General features: G+C 39.1%; 4 protein-coding genes across 14 annotated transcripts; 3 read left to right on the top strand and 1 right to left on the bottom strand.

Annotated features, from left to right (window-relative positions):
* The first annotated feature begins 112 nt into the window (after positions 1-112).
* Positions 113-14,115, top strand: LOC103975781 (uncharacterized). Of its 7 annotated transcripts, none has more exons than XR_010494114.1 (8): positions 113-775; positions 2,062-2,223; positions 2,788-2,963; positions 3,063-3,135; positions 3,465-3,630; positions 4,958-5,079; positions 5,191-5,335; positions 5,419-6,049. XR_010494114.1 is itself a non-coding variant. In XM_065137738.1 (8 exons), the coding sequence occupies exons 4-7, from the start codon at positions 2,798-2,800 to the stop codon at positions 5,063-5,065; spliced, it is 513 nt and encodes a 170-aa protein (XP_064993810.1). In that variant the 5' UTR covers positions 113-775; positions 1,255-1,309; positions 2,062-2,223; positions 2,788-2,797; the 3' UTR covers positions 5,066-5,079; positions 5,191-6,048. The 7 variants fall into 7 exon arrangements, 5 of the variants coding, with proteins under 5 accessions (XP_064993810.1, XP_064993809.1, XP_064993808.1 ...); XR_010494115.1 differs by having other exon boundaries at positions 5,191-5,424; positions 5,567-6,049; XM_065137738.1 differs by adding an exon at positions 1,255-1,309 and having other exon boundaries at positions 5,191-6,048.
* Positions 7,274-8,161, bottom strand: LOC103975782 (cyclin-dependent kinases regulatory subunit 1). Its single transcript, XM_065137742.1, has 4 exons — positions 8,125-8,161; positions 7,890-7,987; positions 7,714-7,774; positions 7,274-7,600 (listed from the first exon to the last, which is right to left on the bottom strand). The coding sequence occupies exons 2-4, from the start codon at positions 7,940-7,942 to the stop codon at positions 7,433-7,435; spliced, it is 282 nt and encodes a 93-aa protein (XP_064993814.1). The 5' UTR covers positions 7,943-7,987; positions 8,125-8,161; the 3' UTR covers positions 7,274-7,432.
* On the top strand, positions 11,500-12,348 carry LOC103976304 (photosystem II reaction center proteins PsbY, chloroplastic-like). Its single transcript, XM_018822276.2, has one exon. The coding sequence runs from the start codon at positions 11,637-11,639 to the stop codon at positions 12,243-12,245; it is 609 nt and encodes a 202-aa protein (XP_018677821.2). The 5' UTR covers positions 11,500-11,636; the 3' UTR covers positions 12,246-12,348.
* A 1,357-nt stretch (positions 14,116-15,472) lies between the features above and the next one.
* On the top strand, positions 15,473-18,894 carry LOC135631487 (uncharacterized). 5 transcript variants are annotated; one of them, XM_065139208.1, is made up of 8 exons: positions 15,473-15,792; positions 16,706-16,813; positions 16,965-17,155; positions 17,580-17,724; positions 17,866-17,981; positions 18,224-18,286; positions 18,389-18,457; positions 18,577-18,894. In XM_065139208.1, exons 3-8 carry the CDS (start codon positions 16,967-16,969, stop codon positions 18,661-18,663), a joined length of 669 nt encoding a protein of 222 aa, XP_064995280.1. In that variant the 5' UTR covers positions 15,473-15,792; positions 16,706-16,813; positions 16,965-16,966; the 3' UTR covers positions 18,664-18,894. The 5 variants fall into 5 exon arrangements, with proteins under 5 accessions (XP_064995280.1, XP_064995278.1, XP_064995281.1 ...); XM_065139206.1 differs by having other exon boundaries at positions 16,668-16,813; XM_065139209.1 differs by lacking the exon at positions 16,706-16,813.
* Positions 18,895-20,000: the final 1,106 nt, after the last annotated feature.

Genomic DNA, 20,000 nt, shown 5'->3' with positions numbered 1-20,000 from the left:
TCCCTTCTTTTTCGTGCTTGAAATCTCTTTCATAAAATGGTCGCTCGGTGTTCAATCTCTTGAAATCTCTTACAAAGACTCGAAACATAATATTTTTTAAATTAATATAACTAACGTAGAAGATGATGTCTCCTGAGCTATCACAAACTTTACATAATCTTAAAAACATTAAATCATTATAGCAAACATAAGAAAATTATTTTTCATATTTTTCTCTTCAGTTTATCTCGTTTTATTATTTATCTATTTTTCATCATTTTATGTCATCTTCCATGATTAAAAGGTGGAGGAGGAGGGCAAAAAAAAGAAAAGAGAATGGAGGAAAGGATTGAATTTTTTTAAAAAAATTAAATTATAAATAAAGAAAATTTATGTCTATTTTAGAAGGGATGATATAAAAATATTCAAAGTACTTACGGATTGTAAATATAAAAAAATTATAAATAGTAAATTTTTTTCGAGAAGTCATCCAATATAATTATAATATAATATAACTACGAATTTTCAGTCCTACTCGTTACAGGTCCTCCACGTATTAACAGCACCGATGGTTCAATAGCGGGGCCCGCTGGATCCCAGCTTTTAGCAATCATGAGACAGGTAACACAATGGGTGCTTCGGGTACTGGTGGAAAAGGGATAACGCTAACCCTTTTCCCAGGCTTTCGAGTCTCTTATTCCGGCCGATCGTCTCGACTCCTCCCGACGCCTGATATCTACTTCGTCCGGCGATTCCTCTCTCAATCGGCGGTGCGATTAACGAGTGTAAATTTGAGGTAATCACTGTTTCTTCCCTGGTTCTTGCTTTCCCCCCCCTCTTTGATACGCTGCTCCTTTTACCATTGTCAAAAGCTTGGATGTGTTCCTGTAGAGGAAGAAGGCAGGGGCAACTTATACTAAGATTGCATGGTAGCATTGATGACTTATTTTTGTTTAGATTCGAATGGAATCAGTTGAGGAGAAAAAAAGGAAATTTTGATAGGTAATACTGTTAAAGACATACCGAGAAGCAGGAAGGGTGACAGATCGTAGCTACATCTGTTGGTTTAGAGGTGTTGGTGGCGAAAATTAGGTCGATGTCCATGGGAACACTTATTCTGGTCTGAATCTACTTTATGCAGGTTCAATTATCTTTTAGCATTTTGATTGAAACAGCAACGAATAAGCGTTTCTAGGGTTTCTGTTCTTGTTTACAAGACGTGGAGTAAGCCCCAAATCTAAATCATTGCCACATTACTTTAAAAATATCTGGCAGGAGGTGGAGAAGAAGGGAATGCGGCTTGATTAACATTAATCTAACCTATATCCAGGTGCATAAAACGTTCTTCTTTGTATGCTTTGCATAGAATATCTTACACCAATTTTAATCTCAAGGAAAAAAATGTTGTAGTAAATTCCATCCATTTAAACAGAGTGATGTTCCCATATGTAGTGGACGCCATATCTATTCTTTATTGGTATTAGTATCTCTTTCTATCTCTCTGTTCATTTTTCATTCTGTTCGCATCTCTTTCTAATAGTTTTCTTTTGTTCTATCCATGCTGCTTTCCTGTAATTCTCTATTGCTATTCTTTTGTTGCCTCCTACTCTATATCTGTCTGCAGATGTTTTGGACACCATTGAATGGTATCAAAACCTAATTTGTTTCATTCTTTAGATTGTTTTTTTTTCATAATCTTCTATTCTTACTACATCTATTTTCCCTGAGATGGGCACCTCAACTTGTGGCTTGTGCCTAATGCAACTCAGTGTCCTTAAGCGTTTGATAACTTTGATAAGATGTATCCTAAAATTTAGCTGGTAATGCATTTATTGACAAAATGCTAGTTGCAAATTTGTTATTATCGTACCAACATCATTTTGTTGATCAGCTAGCTGTAGATGTTAAACCATCCCAATATAATGGGTTAATCAAATGCAAGTTTTCCTTTAGGTCTATTAGCCCTTGAGGCACCTGTAACACACCAAGAATACTCTTACTATAAAATTGGCTAATTTTGTAGTGAAAATTATAATATTTTCACTTTCCTTGTAAACTCTCAACTTCGTTACTCTTAAGCAGCTACAGGTGCAACCATGGCATGACTAATTTATAAAGATGTGTTAAGAGCAAACTCCTGATGTGCTGAAGATTGTAAAACAGAGAATTGAGAACATCCAGTAGCTGTTGGCGGTATTATCAACTTGCCTCTTTTGTGTTGATCTGGTACATCATAAAACAAAGGTATTTTCTGTTATTTTAAACTAAAACTCCACTCTTTTTGGTGCTACTAATATTGTAAGACACTGTTAATCAGATTCTTAAGGATGTGAGTTGTTGTAAAGAGGTTCCACATTTCTGATAACTGTTTGTAGATAAATATCAGCTCCAAGTTCTTATTATTAGGCTCTTTTAATTTGTGATATGTGGAATCTCCCCTACATTTTAAAGTAAATTCAGGCTTATGTTGTTGTTTGCTATGTACACTCAATATGCGAAACTGACACTCATTTTTTCACAACTTTTGCACTTGCATTTGACAACTGGTTTTGTTTTTAGCCAAACCCATTGCAAGTCTTTGGTACCCACCACCATCCTGTCCCACTATCTCCCATATTCTTATGCAGTATACTGATATTTTTGGTCATTTCTTATGAGAATTGATAGCTATTATTGATGAAGTATGTTACTTCCATGTAAATTGCAGCAAGTTATTCTCTCAGATTACTTTGCCCTGCTTTGCTTGTTGATTGTATGCTGGTATTTCCTTTTCCTTTTCGTTTTTTCTCATGGCATGTATCTTGACAGAAAGTTTGATATGGGGACATTAAATCCTTTGTGGTTCTTCATGAAGAAGTCTATGACAGTGGCTCTGTTTGGTATAACAATTTCTGACAGATATGCCACTGTTTATTCTTTAACGGGTACATCTATGAGTCCCACATTTACAACAAGCAGTCCTGGTTTTCCTGGATATTTGAAAGGTATATCCTTTGTGAAAGCAATACAAGCAAAGAATGATCAAATGTTCATTGGTTATGTAAAAAGGAATCTGTCAAAACTGATCCGTAGAATGATCACAGGTGATATTGTGCTGGTTGAAAAGTTCTGTCTTGAAAAGTATAAATTTTCACGTGGGGATGTAATTGCCTTCAAGTAAGTTATTTAGAAGCATGCTGTAGCTTTTATTCTTAACTACCTTTTATTTGGAATGACACAACTAGAGCTACCTATTTGCTTGGCTTCTATATGTATTGTCAATTAGTTTGCATCATATGGGAAGTTGAGTGGTTGTATGGATGAAACTACGGGAAGTTTGAGTGGTTGTGCATCAGCATAGGGTTGTGCTTGTTTTCCAGTTGAAGTTTGAGATGTTGCAGGACCACCGATCAAAACAACCATCTGAAGTTTGAGATGTTTCAGGACCACATTGTAAGACTTCTTTTAGTTTTGTGATCTTATATTCTTCGTTTGATGTTTTGCAGATCCCCGAGTGATCACAAACGGGAATTTGTCAAAAGACTAATTGCATTGCCTGGTGATTCGATGCAAATTCCAGATACATCTGATATACTGAAGATTCCAGAAGGTCATTGCTGGGTTGAAGGTGACAATAAAGAATTTAGTTTGGATTCGAGACATTTTGGCCCTGTGAGTTGCACATTTCTTTTCTCTTTTTATTTTTTCGCAATTTATGGATGATTCATACTCTATTGCTGGCGTCTCCATTGCCAATCAAGCTAAACCTGTGAAGTTAACCACTAGATTTTAGGCATCTTATTAGCACTCCTGACCTACTTAGTGTAGCAAAAAGACCTTCACATGGTGAAACTGGGTGGACCTCTATTTATTGAATTAGTGCTGCAATGTTTTGGTCAAATTTCTACTGGTTTTTTTAACTAATCACAACGATTACCTTCCACTGTTTTCCTTTCTTTCAAAAGATAATCCTTCAAGGTTCTGCTTTTTAATAGGGTTGAAACATATTATTGGGTATAGGCCTTTGTTAGGAGCAGTTTTCCTCTAGATGTCTTTGTACTGACACTTGCAATATTGTTATTTGCACAAGCAGTCTAAGCATGTTCATTGGGACTACGAGGCACTAAAATCCACCATTTACCTGATGCAATCTGTCCTTCTTGCCCTTTTTATTATGTGTATTCATGTATAAGCATTCTGCTTGCCCTGTGCTTCACTATGCAGGTACTGTAGCACTATGCATTTGGTAATGTGCCCTGCCAATGCATGACAACAGTAATATTTTTTGTATTGATTAACCAAAAGTAACTGAGCTAAACAAAGTAATCTCTTTTACGAGTGCTGCAGACTTCAATAACTTAGTAAGAATGCACAAACTACAACTGTAGAGAAACACATACATTTGAATAGTTAAGAATTGTTGGAGTGATGGACTGTGAATTTAATGAAGAAGACAAAGAATATGTAGTCTGACATCAATCCATATTTCAGAACTTGAATCTATGAGATAGTGATCTTTAGGTCCTTAATTCTGACTGGACTGTGGAGCTGGATCATAAAGATCACCTTTGAGTTACATCAATTTCCATAATGACAATTTTTCAGGGTTCTTTCATAATTTTGGCTGAATTTGTTCTTTTGGAAAATGGAAAATAGATTATCCTCCTTACAGGGACATCTGTTTCCATGATGACACTTGAAGATACTAAAATTAGGCATGCAATGTTTCTGCTGGAAGATGGATAATTAACAATCCTGTCGAGTGGACCAATTATAATAACCTAGTTGCACTGGGAGATAACAGAGAAAACCTTGCACCGAAGACTCATTCATGGCAGCATTAAAAGATCATATACAGTCTTAATGATCTACATGCAGTTTTAATGTTCCAAGGCTTTTCCAATGCTCCAATACTATGATCTTTTGCTCTAAGCTGTTAAGGTAAATTCGATCATTGTCTCATCACAAACAAGGACTGACAAATTTACCTGTGTTGCAGATTCCTTTGGGCTTAGTTCAAGGGAGAGTGACACACATTATTTGGCCGCCACAAAGAATAAGTAAGGTAGAGAGAAAGGTGGCAATGGAGAGAGTCAGATCAACTTAATTTTGTTTTACAAGGTTTCCTCCTCTCCTTATGATTCATCATATTTCTAGACCTGCAATTTGCAAGATGCAACAAGTATTATTCTGCAATAGAAATCCTAATTTCTGTGACCTTGTTTATGTTAGATTTGGTAGATCCCCACCACACTCTGGTGTTAGATTTGGTAGACAAAGATGCCCAATTGCGTGAACCCTAACCTTGCCAAATCCAGGCTTCCTCCAACAGGGTTGCATGCCCAATTCTGCAGATGTTACCCAGCAGAGGAGCAGGGTTTGCTTCTCACTTACTCCATCTCATGGAATTGCAGTTTATGGCCATCTCTTGTCCCCTCTATGCTGATGACCTTCTAACAGTGGAAGGTAATCATCGTTGCTACAAGGAACAGCTTTACTTCCGAGCTTAGGATTAGAGGGTGGGGATTGCCTCAGTCTGGCTTTGTCCCTTCCGTGGACGTTCATGTGACCCCCGAGAGCCTGAGCTGACTTGAACTCCCTCCTGCAGAAGCTACAGCAATACGTCCTCGAAGGCCATGTGAAGCCCCCTCTTCGTAGTTGGCTGTACGTCCATGGCTTCTTCTCCTTATCCTTGCTGTCCCTGGTAGAGTTGGCTGTAGCATTCTTCTCCATGCGTCCAACCTGCAATGATAAGTCATTTCTCACCTGAGAGGCAGCGGTTTCTCTTTCCTCTTTAATACGAGTATGGTTGTCGCAGAAGTGCCCATCAAATTCCAACTCCGAAACCTTCAAATATCTGCGACCATAACTGGGGAAACACTTGGCAGAACTGGCTTCGGGCCGCCTGCCACCTGATGCTCCTTGCTGCATTTATTTGTTAGCACAATGTTCCAACGAGCGTTCTTGGAGCTCTTCGCGTAAGAGAGAAGGCATTGTTCTGATGATATGACTGCAGCGAATGTAAATGTGTAGCAATTTACTATTTATAATTTTTTTTTTTATTTACAATCCGTAAGTACTTTGAATATTTTTATATCATCCCTTCTAAAATAAACATAAATTTTCTTAATTTATAATTTAATTTTTTAAAAAATTCAATCCTTTCCTCAATTCTCTCCTTTTTTTTTCCCTCCTCCTTCACCTTTTAATCATGGAAGGTGACATAAAATGATGAAAAAAATATAAATAATAAAATGAGATAAACTGAGGAGAAAAATATGAAAAATACTTTTCTTATGTTTGCTATAATGATTTAATGTTTTTAAGATCATGTAAAGTTTATAATAGCTGGGCAAGCAAGATTACAGGGAAAGAAAAAATAAAATTAAAGGAGTTATGAATAGTAAAATATTATATTATTAATTTCTTGAGGGAAGGGATTGTGAATAATAAGAAGGCCTCTAAATAGCAAGCTAAAAAAATCTCTTTTTAGATTTTTACCACAGTGCACTTTTCAAATATTGAATCGTTTCAAATCAATGAATCATTTGTCATTGCTATGGATCAATCTAATCCTCTACTTCTAAAACCTAAAAATAAATCGTGTTGTTCCTCTTTCTCCTCTCTCTGAGGCAAAATGAAGAGAGAAAGAATACACCCAAATAAAAATTATGACAAAAATAAAATAAAGAGCGAAGCATTACCTATTACCTGTGTTGATACCATGCAATTGTAGCTTTTATTGATAGAGAAAAGATGACGATAGAGGCAATATGAGGTAAGTAACGTGAGAGAAAGCATGAATCGATATATTCAAGGCCGAAGGGAGATAATCGAAGACGAATATTAATGACCAATAAAACTAAATGGGTATAGCAAGGAGAGAAGCATCGTATGAATCATGGAATCTGTGCCATATTCCTATTTTTATTTGACATCGTAATAGGATAGAAAAATCGATATAATTATATAATTATATACGATTATTTTATAGCGAGCTTGGATTTCAACATTATACAAAGCACCATGTGAGATTAGTTCCCTAATATTATTAGAATTCCTAATAAACACTTGTTTCTCTTTTGCACAGGTCACCTACACATCCCAATAATCCGATCCATCAAAGTTCCAAGCAATTTAGATCCAAAGAAGAGGGCATGGAGCTATCACCGTTACTCGAACACCGATCACTCTGGTCGTGCAAATGCTACCACGACTCTCAAAATGAGGAACAAATTTCAAGAGATTGAACACCGAGCGACCATTTTATGAAAGAGATTTCAAGCACGAAAAAGAAGGGAGAAGAAAAGAGGAATTAAGAGGACGAAAACCCAAATTAGAACTGCCATTTCACAAGTAGTGGTAGCAAACCAAGACAAACTACTTCCGATTAGTTCAACAACCATAAGGATTAGAGAAGAGGGCTTCTTCTTCTTCTTCTTCTTGCACTGTTATTACTGCTGGTAATAGTACATCACTTGGGGAGAACTTGGGTAGCATGAGCTGCGGCGGCGGCCTGGTTCTCCTGCTGCTGCTGGTAGTTGAGCGGCCGCCGGAAGAGCATGATGTGCGGCTCCGGGCGGTGGATCGCGTAGTGCACCCATCCCCTGCTCTGCTGTACCCCGATCGCCCGCCACTCGTTCTGGTTCGCCCATCACAACCCACTCAATCAGCATTTGAATCTTTGTTGAAGGGTTTTGAGTGGGGAAAATGATTTTGATGAAACCCTAGTATTAGAGGAGCGAGATTGCTAACCTCAGAGAGGAGACGGTTCTTGGGGAGTAATTTGGCCACCTCCGGAGGGAGCACCACGTGCCTACACTCGAAGAAAGAACGATCGGGCCGTGATATAGCCAAAATCGACAGGCATCTGAACGAGAACTGCAACAGTTTTCGTAGAAACTGGGTTTACAAGGGAACGCGACGAATACCTGTACTCGAAGGTGTCATCGAAGTACTTCTCCGAGTACTGGATCTGACCCATTTCGATCTTCCTTCCGCTCCAACTTCTCCGCCTCGATCGATCGCACTGCGAGAAGTTCCACCATAGACAGGACGAAAACAAATCAGATCAGCACATTCGATTTGAATTACCATTCTATCGAAGAGAAACGACCGATACAAAGACTAAAGATGTGGGGACAAAGAGGAAAGAGTCGAGCGAACCCTAGAATGGGGGAGAGCGTCACACAGACCAGGAGAGAGAGATAAGATCCGCTCCTCCGATGAGCGTGTATATATAATGCCGGTGAAAGGTTTGACGGCTATGATTTGATCTGGAAATAGGGAACGATCAGGTGGAAGCAAGTCATTGGGGTCACGAATCTTAAAGGGGGAGGAATTTGAAATTTCAAACATAGCGGCTTATTACGCACACGGATTTTTTTTCCGTTGATAAAAAATGTTATGTTTTAAAATATTAAATTATCCGTCAACTTAGTTTTCACGCTCTCGTTTATCGCCTTATCCCATTGCTCCTACTGTCATATTATTTATTAGATTTTTATAACATCGATTCATTATCGAACTAGAAACTGTGCCTTCATCACCATGACATGATTAGTCCAATCATTATCTATAAATATTATCATTTAGATTATGTTGAGAAGACTGAAGATGTTATCAATTAGTAACTCATCATCGTGACATGATTAATCCAATCATCATCCATAAATATTATCACTTAGATTCTGATTAGAATACTGAATATGCTATCAATTTTGATGAACAATATGATGAAGAAAATTATGAGGAGGATGAAGAAACTGTGAAAGAACATGAGGAAGTGGAAGATAAGACTGAAACTAAAATAATTGCTTCATCAGGTTATACTTCCTGTTTCTGTATTATTACTTCTCATGATTCCTATATTGCCTATCGGCTTTTTATGTTTGTTTTATAAATTGTGTATAGTTGAAGTTCCGTTTATGTACATTTATGCTGTATTTCTGTGTGTTATGCACATCTTACAAATAAAATGTGATTAAATTTACTTTGCAGAGCATGTAATTGAATAATCAACTAAGTCATGTCATGGAGGACTTTCTCTGCCTTTTCTTTATCTATTATATTTTAATGTGTTAATTTATAGAATCTCCAGATTTACAGGTTGGAAGCCATTTTCATTTTAATTTTGGTTTCTTTTACATGTTGATGAAGCACAGTTTCTGTGGGAGGCAAAGAGAAGGTTTAGGATTCAAATTAGATATGGTGCTATGGGCCATCTAAGGATGGGATGAAGTACTGGATAGTGAAGAACTCATGGGGACCAGAGTGGAGCGAGGGGATTTGTGGTATCGCCATGGAAGCTTCTTATCCTCTTAAGACATCTCCAAATCCAGTGCAGAAGAAGCTGCATCTTTGATGAGGGCTGAAAGCTGTTTGCTGCTGCTGCCAAAAGAAGATTAAGTAGCTGCTTTGATCATTCACCTTTATGCAGAACTTTCGAAGGCTTTACACTGTATTCTTTAATGCTACAACTACTTATCGTGTTGCAGGATATCACATTACTATATGAAATAAGATAAGAATATGAAATTAATGATGATTTGAATGTTCAATACTTGCTCGAGCTTTCTGAGCCACTTCTAGCAGATTCTTTTGGTCCTAGACGGACAGATACTTGTAGAGTAGATAACTGAGAGAGGCAGCTGAAATAAAAAGGTGTAATCACAAGTAGAAGAATAATTGTAGAAACAGAATCTACACTTTGAAACACTTTCTGTTCGGGTTGGGGTGTTGGCTCCTGGGCTCTGCTTTGTGTTCGAACAAACACTTTGTAATGACAAGTAGAAGAATAATTATCGATATTCAGAGGGGAGGGATTTTCGACTCGACACTCATTCGATGCTCAAGTTAGTAAATAATTTTATATTGTAAAGGGTTTGATCCACTTCTTTAGGCTAGAGGGTTTGCTTTTATACCTACAGAATCGATCCGAAAGTACATATGTCGCTAATGCTTGTCGTTGTCCTTGTTCGATGTGGTCGCATGAGCAGCTGACCCGTATATTCTTGATGGTGTGGGTCAACCTATGCAGACTTCTGCCATTCGGTGCTGACCCATATGGCTCGGACGATGTAGAGTTAGTTGTCCGCCATGTGCTAGGTTAGCCCTTCTCTCCTTCCGCCACTCGTCATGTTGTTCCACGTTAGCTCTTAGGTGGTTGCCAAGTGTTGCTTTGCAATTGGTGGTGGGAGCATTCCCTATCATTTGTCTCGCCATGGAGGAGGGGGGGCTTATCTTATTCACTTGGTCATCTTCTCTTCACGTACCTCATATTACCCTCGCCTCGAAGTCTTCCATAGTCCGGTGTAAGTCAGGATGTCTTCCTCCTTTTCTTCCACCTCTTTGAGTCGAATCTCAATCAAGGAAGTAGCATCATTCTCGAGGGGTAGAATAAATAAATTCTTCCTTAGGGGGGCATGTTCTCAATGGATGTAAGAGTTGTCTAAGCCCTAAAAGCCATGAAGCGAGCTCATGATTGTGACTCGATTGTGACAGAGTCATTCCTTGTGGAACTCTGATCTTGGTATTACATCTCGACAGAGTATGAGTCGCACACCCCTCAACATGGATAACATTTATATGACTCTTTCCTAAATGGGTTCGGGCTATCCTACGACGCCTTCGAGGTAGGACTCATGTTTTCTTTACACCTTGTTATCATGTCCTATCTCCAATTGTGCCAAACTCATGGTGCTATTTAGTAGCGTTTATTGGAGAGTGTCGGGTAATCGAGATTGTTTCGACCCAAACTCTCTTCTTTGCTTATTTTTGACTTTGCAAAGGACATAGCAGCTATTATTTGATTGCTCGAGATGGGTTTAGGATGAGCAACACCCCCTTGAATAATAAAGGATAGAAGTCACGCCACTTCTTCGTGAGCGCCGGCCGAGGGTGGGAGTTCAACCTTGAATGGTTTACGCGGGCCATAAAAAAAATATTTAAAAAATATATAAATTTTTTTTTTCTTTAGAACTGATTCGATCAACATGGCTTGATGAACTGAACCCTCGCGTCATCATGTGGTGTGAGGATTGGAAACCCTTTGCTATGCTGCGTCATTCTTTTGCTTATTTGTTACTCGCCACCACTTCTTTTGGGAGAGAGCGGGCGGTAACAAGCTCATCGAGATCAATCACATACATCCAATCATTAAAGAAGAGCAGAGGAGGAGGATGAGTGAGCGAGCGAGAAGAAAGATGCGGGCTGGAATGAAAAAATAAAAATAAATAATATATTAATTCCTGATTTGATTTGAAGACTTTTTTAAAATAACATTTTAATTAATATATGAAAGATAAAATATAGAAATATTTAGTAAATTTATAAATGTTAATTAACATCAAATTTAATTATCTTGATATATAAAAAAATATTTTTAAACTAATCAAATTTATTCAATTTGTTCATCGACTATTATTAAAAAAATAATTTGATGATAAGAAAAGTATGCATGGGTTGTGAACATGAGATCCATATTTCTCCCATGCCAATCCACGGATAAGAGGAGAATCTAATACACAGCATCCTGTTGGCCCTATTCGCTGTCAGACGTCTGTCTTCCCTGCACACATACTCGATTCTTCTCTCCAAGAAACGCCACATCTTCTCGGCATTCCTCACTCTCCCTTCGCACAGCAACCAACTCCTCCAACCAGAAGAATCCTTCCTCCATGGCGACCATGGCAGCCATGGCCATCCTCACTGCCAGATGCCCTGCTCCAAACCTTCTCACCTCCTCAAAGGCAACCCTAACCAAACCAGTCTCTCTCCTCACCCTCCAAAACCTCCCCAAAGGACTTGCAGCAGCAGCAGCTTCCAAGACAACCATCACCACCATCCCTTCTTCCCTGAGCGACAGCGCCATCGCCGGCACCATCTTCGCCAGCCTGATCAGCTCCGACGCGGCGTCTGCGGCTCAGCAGATCGCCGACGTGGCTGAAGGCGACAACCGCGGCCTCGCGCTTCTCCTCCCCATCGTCCCGGCCGTCCTCTGGGTCCTCTACAACATCCTCCAGCCTGCACTCAACCAGCTCAACAGGATGAGGACCGAGAAGGCAGTGGTCGTCAGTCTGGGGCTCGGCGGCGGGTTGGCGGCCGCTGGGTTCATGTCGACGCCGGGCGCGTCGGCGGCCGAGATCATGGCGGTGGCCGACGCCTCCTCCTCGGGTGACAACAGGGGGCTGCTTCTGTTGTTCGTCGTAGCTCCGGCCATTCTTTGGGTCCTGTACAACATTCTGCAGCCGGCGTTGAACCAGCTCAACAGGATGAGGTCCGGGTGATCATGAATTGTCTCAGCGTCGAAAGATTCAATCTAATAGCTATGCAAATTTTGTGTCACATCCTGCAAAAAATAAAAATAAAAGAAGTCGTATCATATTATAATTGCTATGTCGATTCATTTAACTTCACTGCTAAGAGCTTGTGGATGATTCATTCGCAGCCCATCCGGTGTAATCAGTCAAACATATGTAGGCTTGAAGCTCAATCCAAGCCGTGCCTCGAAGACCAAGTTCTTATTTCATTGCATGATTGGTGTCGAGTCAACGATCCTGCAAAATAGTTAAGGAACTCTCCCTTTAATCCTTAATCAGAGATGCAAGAGAGCGTACCAATGATGACTCTAACGTGAGAATTAATTCTAATTTTATGTTTCACTGAGTTATCGAAAGCGGCTTAGTCTCGATGGACACGTAGATATGACATGACCTATAAGTCAAATTTAGTCTTAACCCACTTTCGATATGGAATTAATTGGGATGTCACACTTCTTCTTAAATCGGAGAACACCTCAATAGGGGTTTCATATCCTACTGGAAGATGGCCATAAAATATTCGATCTTAAATTCCAGCTAAAGCAGAAAGCTAGAAAGAAATTATACCTTGGTAGAAAAATCAAGATTTACTCCCTGTAGAGGATAAACTTTGCAATATCACAAAGTCCAGCTTCCACACAACATTCAAAAACATGGTCTTGTACAACTTCATCCCAGGTCCCATCAATTGAGACCAAATCCAACAAAAATGCAGCTTCATCCAATGCTATCTACATATTGAAAGGAAAAAGGGATAAAAATCCATATAAAAAATGCCATTGTCTCATGGGATTTCTTATGGATATAACATGAGAAACAAAGATGACCGACCCACCTGTTCTGGTGCTTTATCCTTCTTAAGATCCTCCTGTCTACCCTCTTCTGTCACTTTTTCCTTGATGTACTCTCTATCTGTTCATCCTCCAATTCTGCAATCTCAGCGACTTCCTTAGCAGACGCATGTATGTTTTTCTATCTTTTTTCTAGCAGAAGGCACAAACAAGGAATCTCTTCATAATGCAATAGTCAGTAGTGTATCTGTAGCTAAGAATTGTTGGAGTGATGGACTGTCAATTTAATGAAGACGACGAAGAATTTGTAGTCTGACATCAATCCATATTTCAGAACTTGAATCTATGAGATAGTGATGTTTAGGTCCTTAATTCTGACTGCACTGTGGAGCTGGATCATAAAGATCACCTTTGAGTTACATCAATTTCCATAATGACAATTTTTCAGAGTTCTTTCATAATTTTGGCTGAATTTGTTCTTTTGGAAAATGGAAAATAGATTATCCTCCTTAGAGGGACATCTGTTTCCATGATGATAGGCATGCAATGTTTCTGCTGGAAGATGGATAATCAACAATCCTGTCGAGTGGACCAATTATAATAACCTAGTTGCACTGGGAGAAAACGGAGAAAACCTTGCACCGAAGACTCATTCATGGCAGCATTAAAAGATCATATACAGTCTTAATGATCTATATGCAGTTTTAATGTTCCAAGGCTTTTTCCAATGCTCCAATACTATTATGATCTTTTGCTCTAAGCTGTTAAGGTAAATCCGATCATTGTCTCATCACAAACAATGACTGACAAATTTATATGTGCTGCAGATTCCTTTGGGCTTGGTTCAAGGGAGAGTGACACACATTATTTGGCCGCCACAAAGAATAAGTAAGGTAGAGAGAAAGGTGGCAATGGAGAGAGTCAGATCAACTTAATTTTGCTTTACAAGGTTTCCTCCTCTCCTTATGATTCCTCATATTTCTAGACCTGCAATTTGCAAGATGCAACAAGTATTATTCTGCAATACAAATCCTAGTTTCTGTGACCGTGTTTATGTTCCTATGGTCCATCATTTCCTTTTTCTTTTCATTTTCTAATATTTTGATCCTTGTTTCTACATATTGAAGGTTTTCTTTGTGTTAAATCTTATATATATATATATATATATATATATATATATATATATATATATATATATATATATATATATATATATATATATATATATATATATATATATATATATATTGTTAGGGTAAATAACTTTAAGCCGTGGTCTCGGGGTCGACGTGGCTTGTTTCGGGTCCGGATGACAGGGATCTCCCTGAGACGTTTCTCGAGACTATCGAGGTGGCCAGTCGCGATGTCCGATCGGGACGGGGTAGTCGTTTCTGTCGGGAGAGTATTCCTCACCTGCGCGTCCGGTGGGGACCTTCGGTTTCGCACCTGCACAAAGGTCGAGTCGGGATGCTCAGCCCGACCCCTCCGACGATCAAGTCAGTGGATGGTAAAAGAGGTTTCTTTAGCTAAGTTGTGTCTCCTGCCTCCCTCCCCCTTTCCTCGTTCAGGATGCGAGGGTATTAATAGGGAAGCTTACTGTTTCCTGATGTGCCCACTTGTAGGGGGCAGGCTCGTACTCCTGGTAGCGTCTGACACTGGTGTTAGCGTGGTGTGAAGGACCGAGCCTGAGCAGGATGTTTATGTGCCTCGGTCGATGTTCCGGCCTGAGCTGACCAGGTGTTGTCGGGTCGATCGAGGCGTGAGGCGTCATCTGGGGCAGCTGACGTCAGCCCGAGTCTTACCGCCATTATTATCCTCATCATATATATATATATATATATATATATATATATATATATATATATATATATATATATATATATATATATATATATATATATATATATATATATATATATATATATATAAAAGGAGGCTAACATATGGTAATTATGATTGATATTGGCTTTTGGATGGGTTTAATGAGAGGGGTATATGTGCAGGGTAAATGTGTAATATTTTAACCCCAAATAGATGTAATGGCTATCGATATTAGGAATATTAATGAACTTTGTCTTAAATCCAAAATTTCAATTACTTATTAATCTACTCCTATCTCAAAACTCCAATTGACATGCATATTAATTTCATTTAATACTACCCTTTTCTAAATATTAATTCTCAACAATTTCATTGAGTGCAGGATTTCAGAGAATGGAACGTATTGGTGGGCTCCATCGTTATTGTCATCTCAAACCTTATATGCCGACCCGACCACGTGACGAATGTCTCGACCAGGAAAACCCACCACGTATTCGCTGTACGGGCTCCGAATGCTTAGCCCAGAGGCGGGTCCCACAAGCGTGGGCTTCTCCTGCGTGCACGGAGAGGTACGTTGTTGGGTGTCTGCGAAGCCGCAAAGCCGAGTTGTGGATAGGCTTCAAAGGTGTACGTTACTAGCATGGGTTTTGGAGAGCGTTCAAGTAACTTCTCTTTCTGCTTTGTTGCTCTGAAACCCTTCCCTCAACGGGGGACACATCGCAAGGAATCCCAACTCCAGGCACCAATTCACGTAGATCCGTGGAGTTACGACGATTTGGAGGTCGAGGTTGTTCTTTTGATGGCGGAAAACCTTGGTCCCGTAGTTTCCGCCGCTTAAACTCTCTGCATTTTCGCAGATCGTTCCCGCTCCTCTTCTCTGCTTCGTTGGATCGCACATTGTGGTATTTTCTCGAATTCCTCGGGGTTTCCTTTTATTGCTTTTGTCTCTGCTCTCTCGGGATTCTATGGATTGATTTCGATCCATTTGTTTCCTTAACGTTTTGGGTCGCGATTGGACTCATATAATTTAGTAAGATACTTGGATTTTTGGGATGTTCTTGAAATCGATTGACTCTAATTTTTATTTCATTGGAGATAAAAACAAGCGTCTCGAATCTCTCTAGTCTAAAAATTGCATCTTTTACTGATCAAATATATACATGACTATCCGATAAATCTTGCTTGTATTCTGTGAATTCTTCTACTGGATTGTTAAGTAATTAGTCTTCCTGTGAAGCTGCAAAGTGTTAAAATGAGTGATTTTGATGTTAAATTCCGATCCTGTTCTATGCCACTTCTTGACATACTGAATCCACACGACTTGACTTGCTTGTTTGTACTCTGTACATGGAATACCTGCGTATAAATTTATGCCTTCTGTTACTTTTGAATCTGTAATAGAAGATGGAAAAGGATGAACCCTAAAAGGTGAAGTTCATCAGTGTGCTGAATTAGGTGAAATTGTAGTTATTTCTAGTCCTGTAGGCTTCAGATACATCGCTTTCACAAAGTTTGGCACAATAGCACTCATTGTGTCTTTCATCAATAATTTTCTGAACGGTGGGACATGAAAGTTCCAAGTGTTTATCTCTCTTTATTTTCTCTCTTTATTTCATCAAGTTGTGGCGTATCAACCGGCCTGTTGGGGTTGAATCTAGGATTGCAGTCCCACCACAAGGCTGGCTTGCTATCACATCTCTTTAGCTGTCTGACAATGACCAACGAGTTGCACCTATAATTCATGAAGTTTGCTGACTTTTCAGTTTGTCCCTAATAGCTTCTGTGTAGATTGGATGATCGACTCGTATCATTCAGGTTCACCTCGTCTGGCCCTTTCCTAAATGTTAGTGCAACTTGCGAGAGCTTGTCCTGTGCTACCAAGCTAATCTTACCATCATTTGGTTGGTGAAGGAACTGTACATGGTAACTTTCTATATTGAACTTTCAGCACCTCAGATTCCGGTAATGCAGGATAATATCATCTTAGATATTTTATTGCTTCATTTGCACTTCAGTTGATCGAACCTGATGGTTTCTCAATCGATTGAAGATCATGTTTTACATTCTTTTGCAGAAATGGAGGTTGAGTTGCGCTCTGTTCATACGCTGTCCCCTTCTCAGGAAGAAAGTGGAGATGAAGGACTCTCAGTGCTTCCTAGGCACACCAAAGTCGTTGTTACTGGTAACAACAGAACCAAATCTGTTTTGGTCGGGCTGAAAGGAGTTGTGAAGAAAGCTATTGGTCTTGGTGGCTGGCATTGGCTGGTAACATTCTCGTTTTTGACACACAATCCTTTTCCATTCGCTATCATGATCATCTTTACATGAATGAAATTGAGCTAGGTTTGTGGATCCTATTGTTCTTTACTAATAGTGCTTCTTGTACCCACTGAACTTTCTACTTTGTTTTATGTGTACAAAGGAGAATTTGTTCCTTTATCTATGCTCTCAGATTTATTTTGTGTGAAATTTGTCGCCTTTTTTTGTCGGAGGATCTTTTATAGCAACTGACAGGAAAATGTTTGATAAATGTTGTCTGTAAAGATTACTTACAGATTTTTCCATTATCAGACAAAGATTTTTGTTAAGCTTCACACTCGTTTTGATTAATGTATCGGTATACATATTTCTAAAATCTTCATACGTTACATGACTTTTGGTGAAGAATGAATTGCATATGTGAATGCAGGTCCTGAAAAATGGGGAGGAAGTAAAGCTGCAAAGGAATGCTTTGAGTGTTTTGGAAGCTCCAACTGGAAACGAAGATGATGAAATCGATTGTGATACCTCTTTCTGCAGTAGCTCGGACATGGGAGAAAAAGACATGGATTACAGTAAGCTTTTACTCTTTTCGAGTTAGTCTGGATAACAAGCAAAAGTTAACATCCACAAGTGAGCACTAAATCTATAACCGGCTAGTATTTCACTCAGCTCTTTTTTTTTCATGTCTATGAATCATCATCTTCTACTGACAGCTGGTTCAGAGTTTCACAAACCAAGAAAGTCAAGGATTCGACATACTAGGTCATGGAAGTCTAACGGCCAAAGTAGCATCAGGAACATTCACTCCCATGGTTTTAAGCCTCGAACGGTAAGATGATGTTGTTCTGGATCTTTTTCACATTGAGTATTTCTTTTACACTTTTGGGAGATATCAATGCATGACTATGATGTCATTGCAACATAAAAGTACACGAGAGATCTCCTGCTTTTGTTTATTGTATATCTGAAGGAAAGATTTGAATGCACACAAGAGTGTCCTCTTGAAATTAGCTTGTAGACTGAGGTTGATATATTTGGAACTCATGCTTACACTTTGTAGATCATTAACAGAGGGTAAGATTGTCAAAACTCGAGACCGCCACCTTGTGGAGATACTGGAAACACTTCAATCTTGTATGTTCCTTGGCTTGGCATGACATTGAAATTTCCAATTGGAAAGATCTTCTGTTTCACATCTGCAAAACCTTGAAAGCATATTCTTTTAACATTACCCAGGTGAGCAGTAACCCCAGTCCAACAAAGGAACAACTGGTCCATGATGTGCAGCACCATTTCCTCTCTCAGGTATTCACTCACCAGTCTTCCTCTACAGCTACTTGTTCGTTCAGTATGCGTTTTAACTCGCTATAAACATGTTCATTTTCTCACATCCAAAACTTATCTACTACTTCATTTGCATGAAGAAACTGGATGAAACGGAGGTCATTTTAGGCTTCATTCATGCTGCAAAGAGATTGAGGACTCTATACTCAAGGTCTCTGATGAATTAAAGAAGGAATCAAGTATATTCATGTTGTTTCCAAAATGGAGGAGTTTGACATGGTGTGGTGTAAGCATGAACTAACATTTCAGAATCAAGGAGATCCTGAAGCTGTCTATAACCATGTTTGTCGATTGTCTCTGAGATTTTATTGTAAATTCTGATTACGAGTCTACTCGTAATGCATGAGGAAATAAAGAAAAAATTTATCGTGAAATTCTCATTGCAACTAATACCAAAACACATGTTCATTAATTAGTGAATATCATGTGAATTTTTTGACTTGAGCCCATTTAATGTCTCATATTCTGATTGCATTGTACCATTGAGATAACAGGAAACATCACAGACTAGATCAATGTGTTGGTCTGCAATATTTCTAGAGGAAAAGCAACTTTACTTTCTGAGGAGTATTTGTGATAGTTTCTCAACCTTTCTTGACATATACCTCATTTCAACACTTCAAAATACACACACACACACACTAATTTTTGAATAATTGTGTGCATATGGATTGAATGTTCCATTAACTATTTAATTATTCACACAGAGAGAATAATCATAGTCAAATATCCATGCTCCATCTTTGTTAAGATTCGAACCTAAAGATAAATATGAAGCAATGAAGAACCTTTGCAATTATACCTTCTAACATTGATGCCATCCAGCTCCCACCATCAAAAAGATGATCATGATCTCATCCATAGTTGATGGAGATAAAAAATCCAATTTGAAAAACCAGCTAAATTCAAGTCTGCATAATAATGAAAGATGAACAGTCAAATGATTTGAGAGATATAATTATGATGGATTTCTCCCTGTTCAATCGAAAGACAGTATGAGTGAGCTGAGGACTGAGAAGACTGATGGAATGCCTATTCTTAGGAGAAATGACACCTTGGCCAATCATAAGTCCCTGGAATCTGCATGGTCCATCAATCGCAGATTCCTCCAATCCAGTCAAGTCACCAACCCTAGTGGGTTTTCCTGTCATCCTCATCCAGACAAGTAGCAGGCTCACTCCAGCTTTAGAAGGGCATCAGCATAGAGGGGAGAAAGTGAGAAGCAAACCCTGCTCCTCTGCTGGGTAACATCTGCAGAATTGGGTATGCAATCCTGTTGGAGGAAGCCTGGATTTGGCAAGGTTAGGGTTCACGCAATTGGGCATCTTTGTCTACCAAATCTATCACCAGAGTGTGGTGGGGATCTACTTGCACTTGGAGCTGTCTCTTCTTCAGAAAAGTTTGCTGTCTACTGTGCATTTCCTTGTCATGAACTCTTGCCATGCTGAGGAATGTTACTCTTGTGGAATCTGCAATATACCATGAAAGCAATCATCTTCTCTCT

Source organism: Musa acuminata, chromosome BXJ3-2 (assembly GCF_036884655.1).
Source record: "Musa acuminata AAA Group cultivar baxijiao chromosome BXJ3-2, Cavendish_Baxijiao_AAA, whole genome shotgun sequence".
Taxonomy (NCBI): Eukaryota; Viridiplantae; Streptophyta; class Magnoliopsida; order Zingiberales; family Musaceae; genus Musa; species Musa acuminata.
Note: the sequence above shows the minus strand (reverse complement) of the source record. Positions and strands in the feature narration are given on the sequence as shown.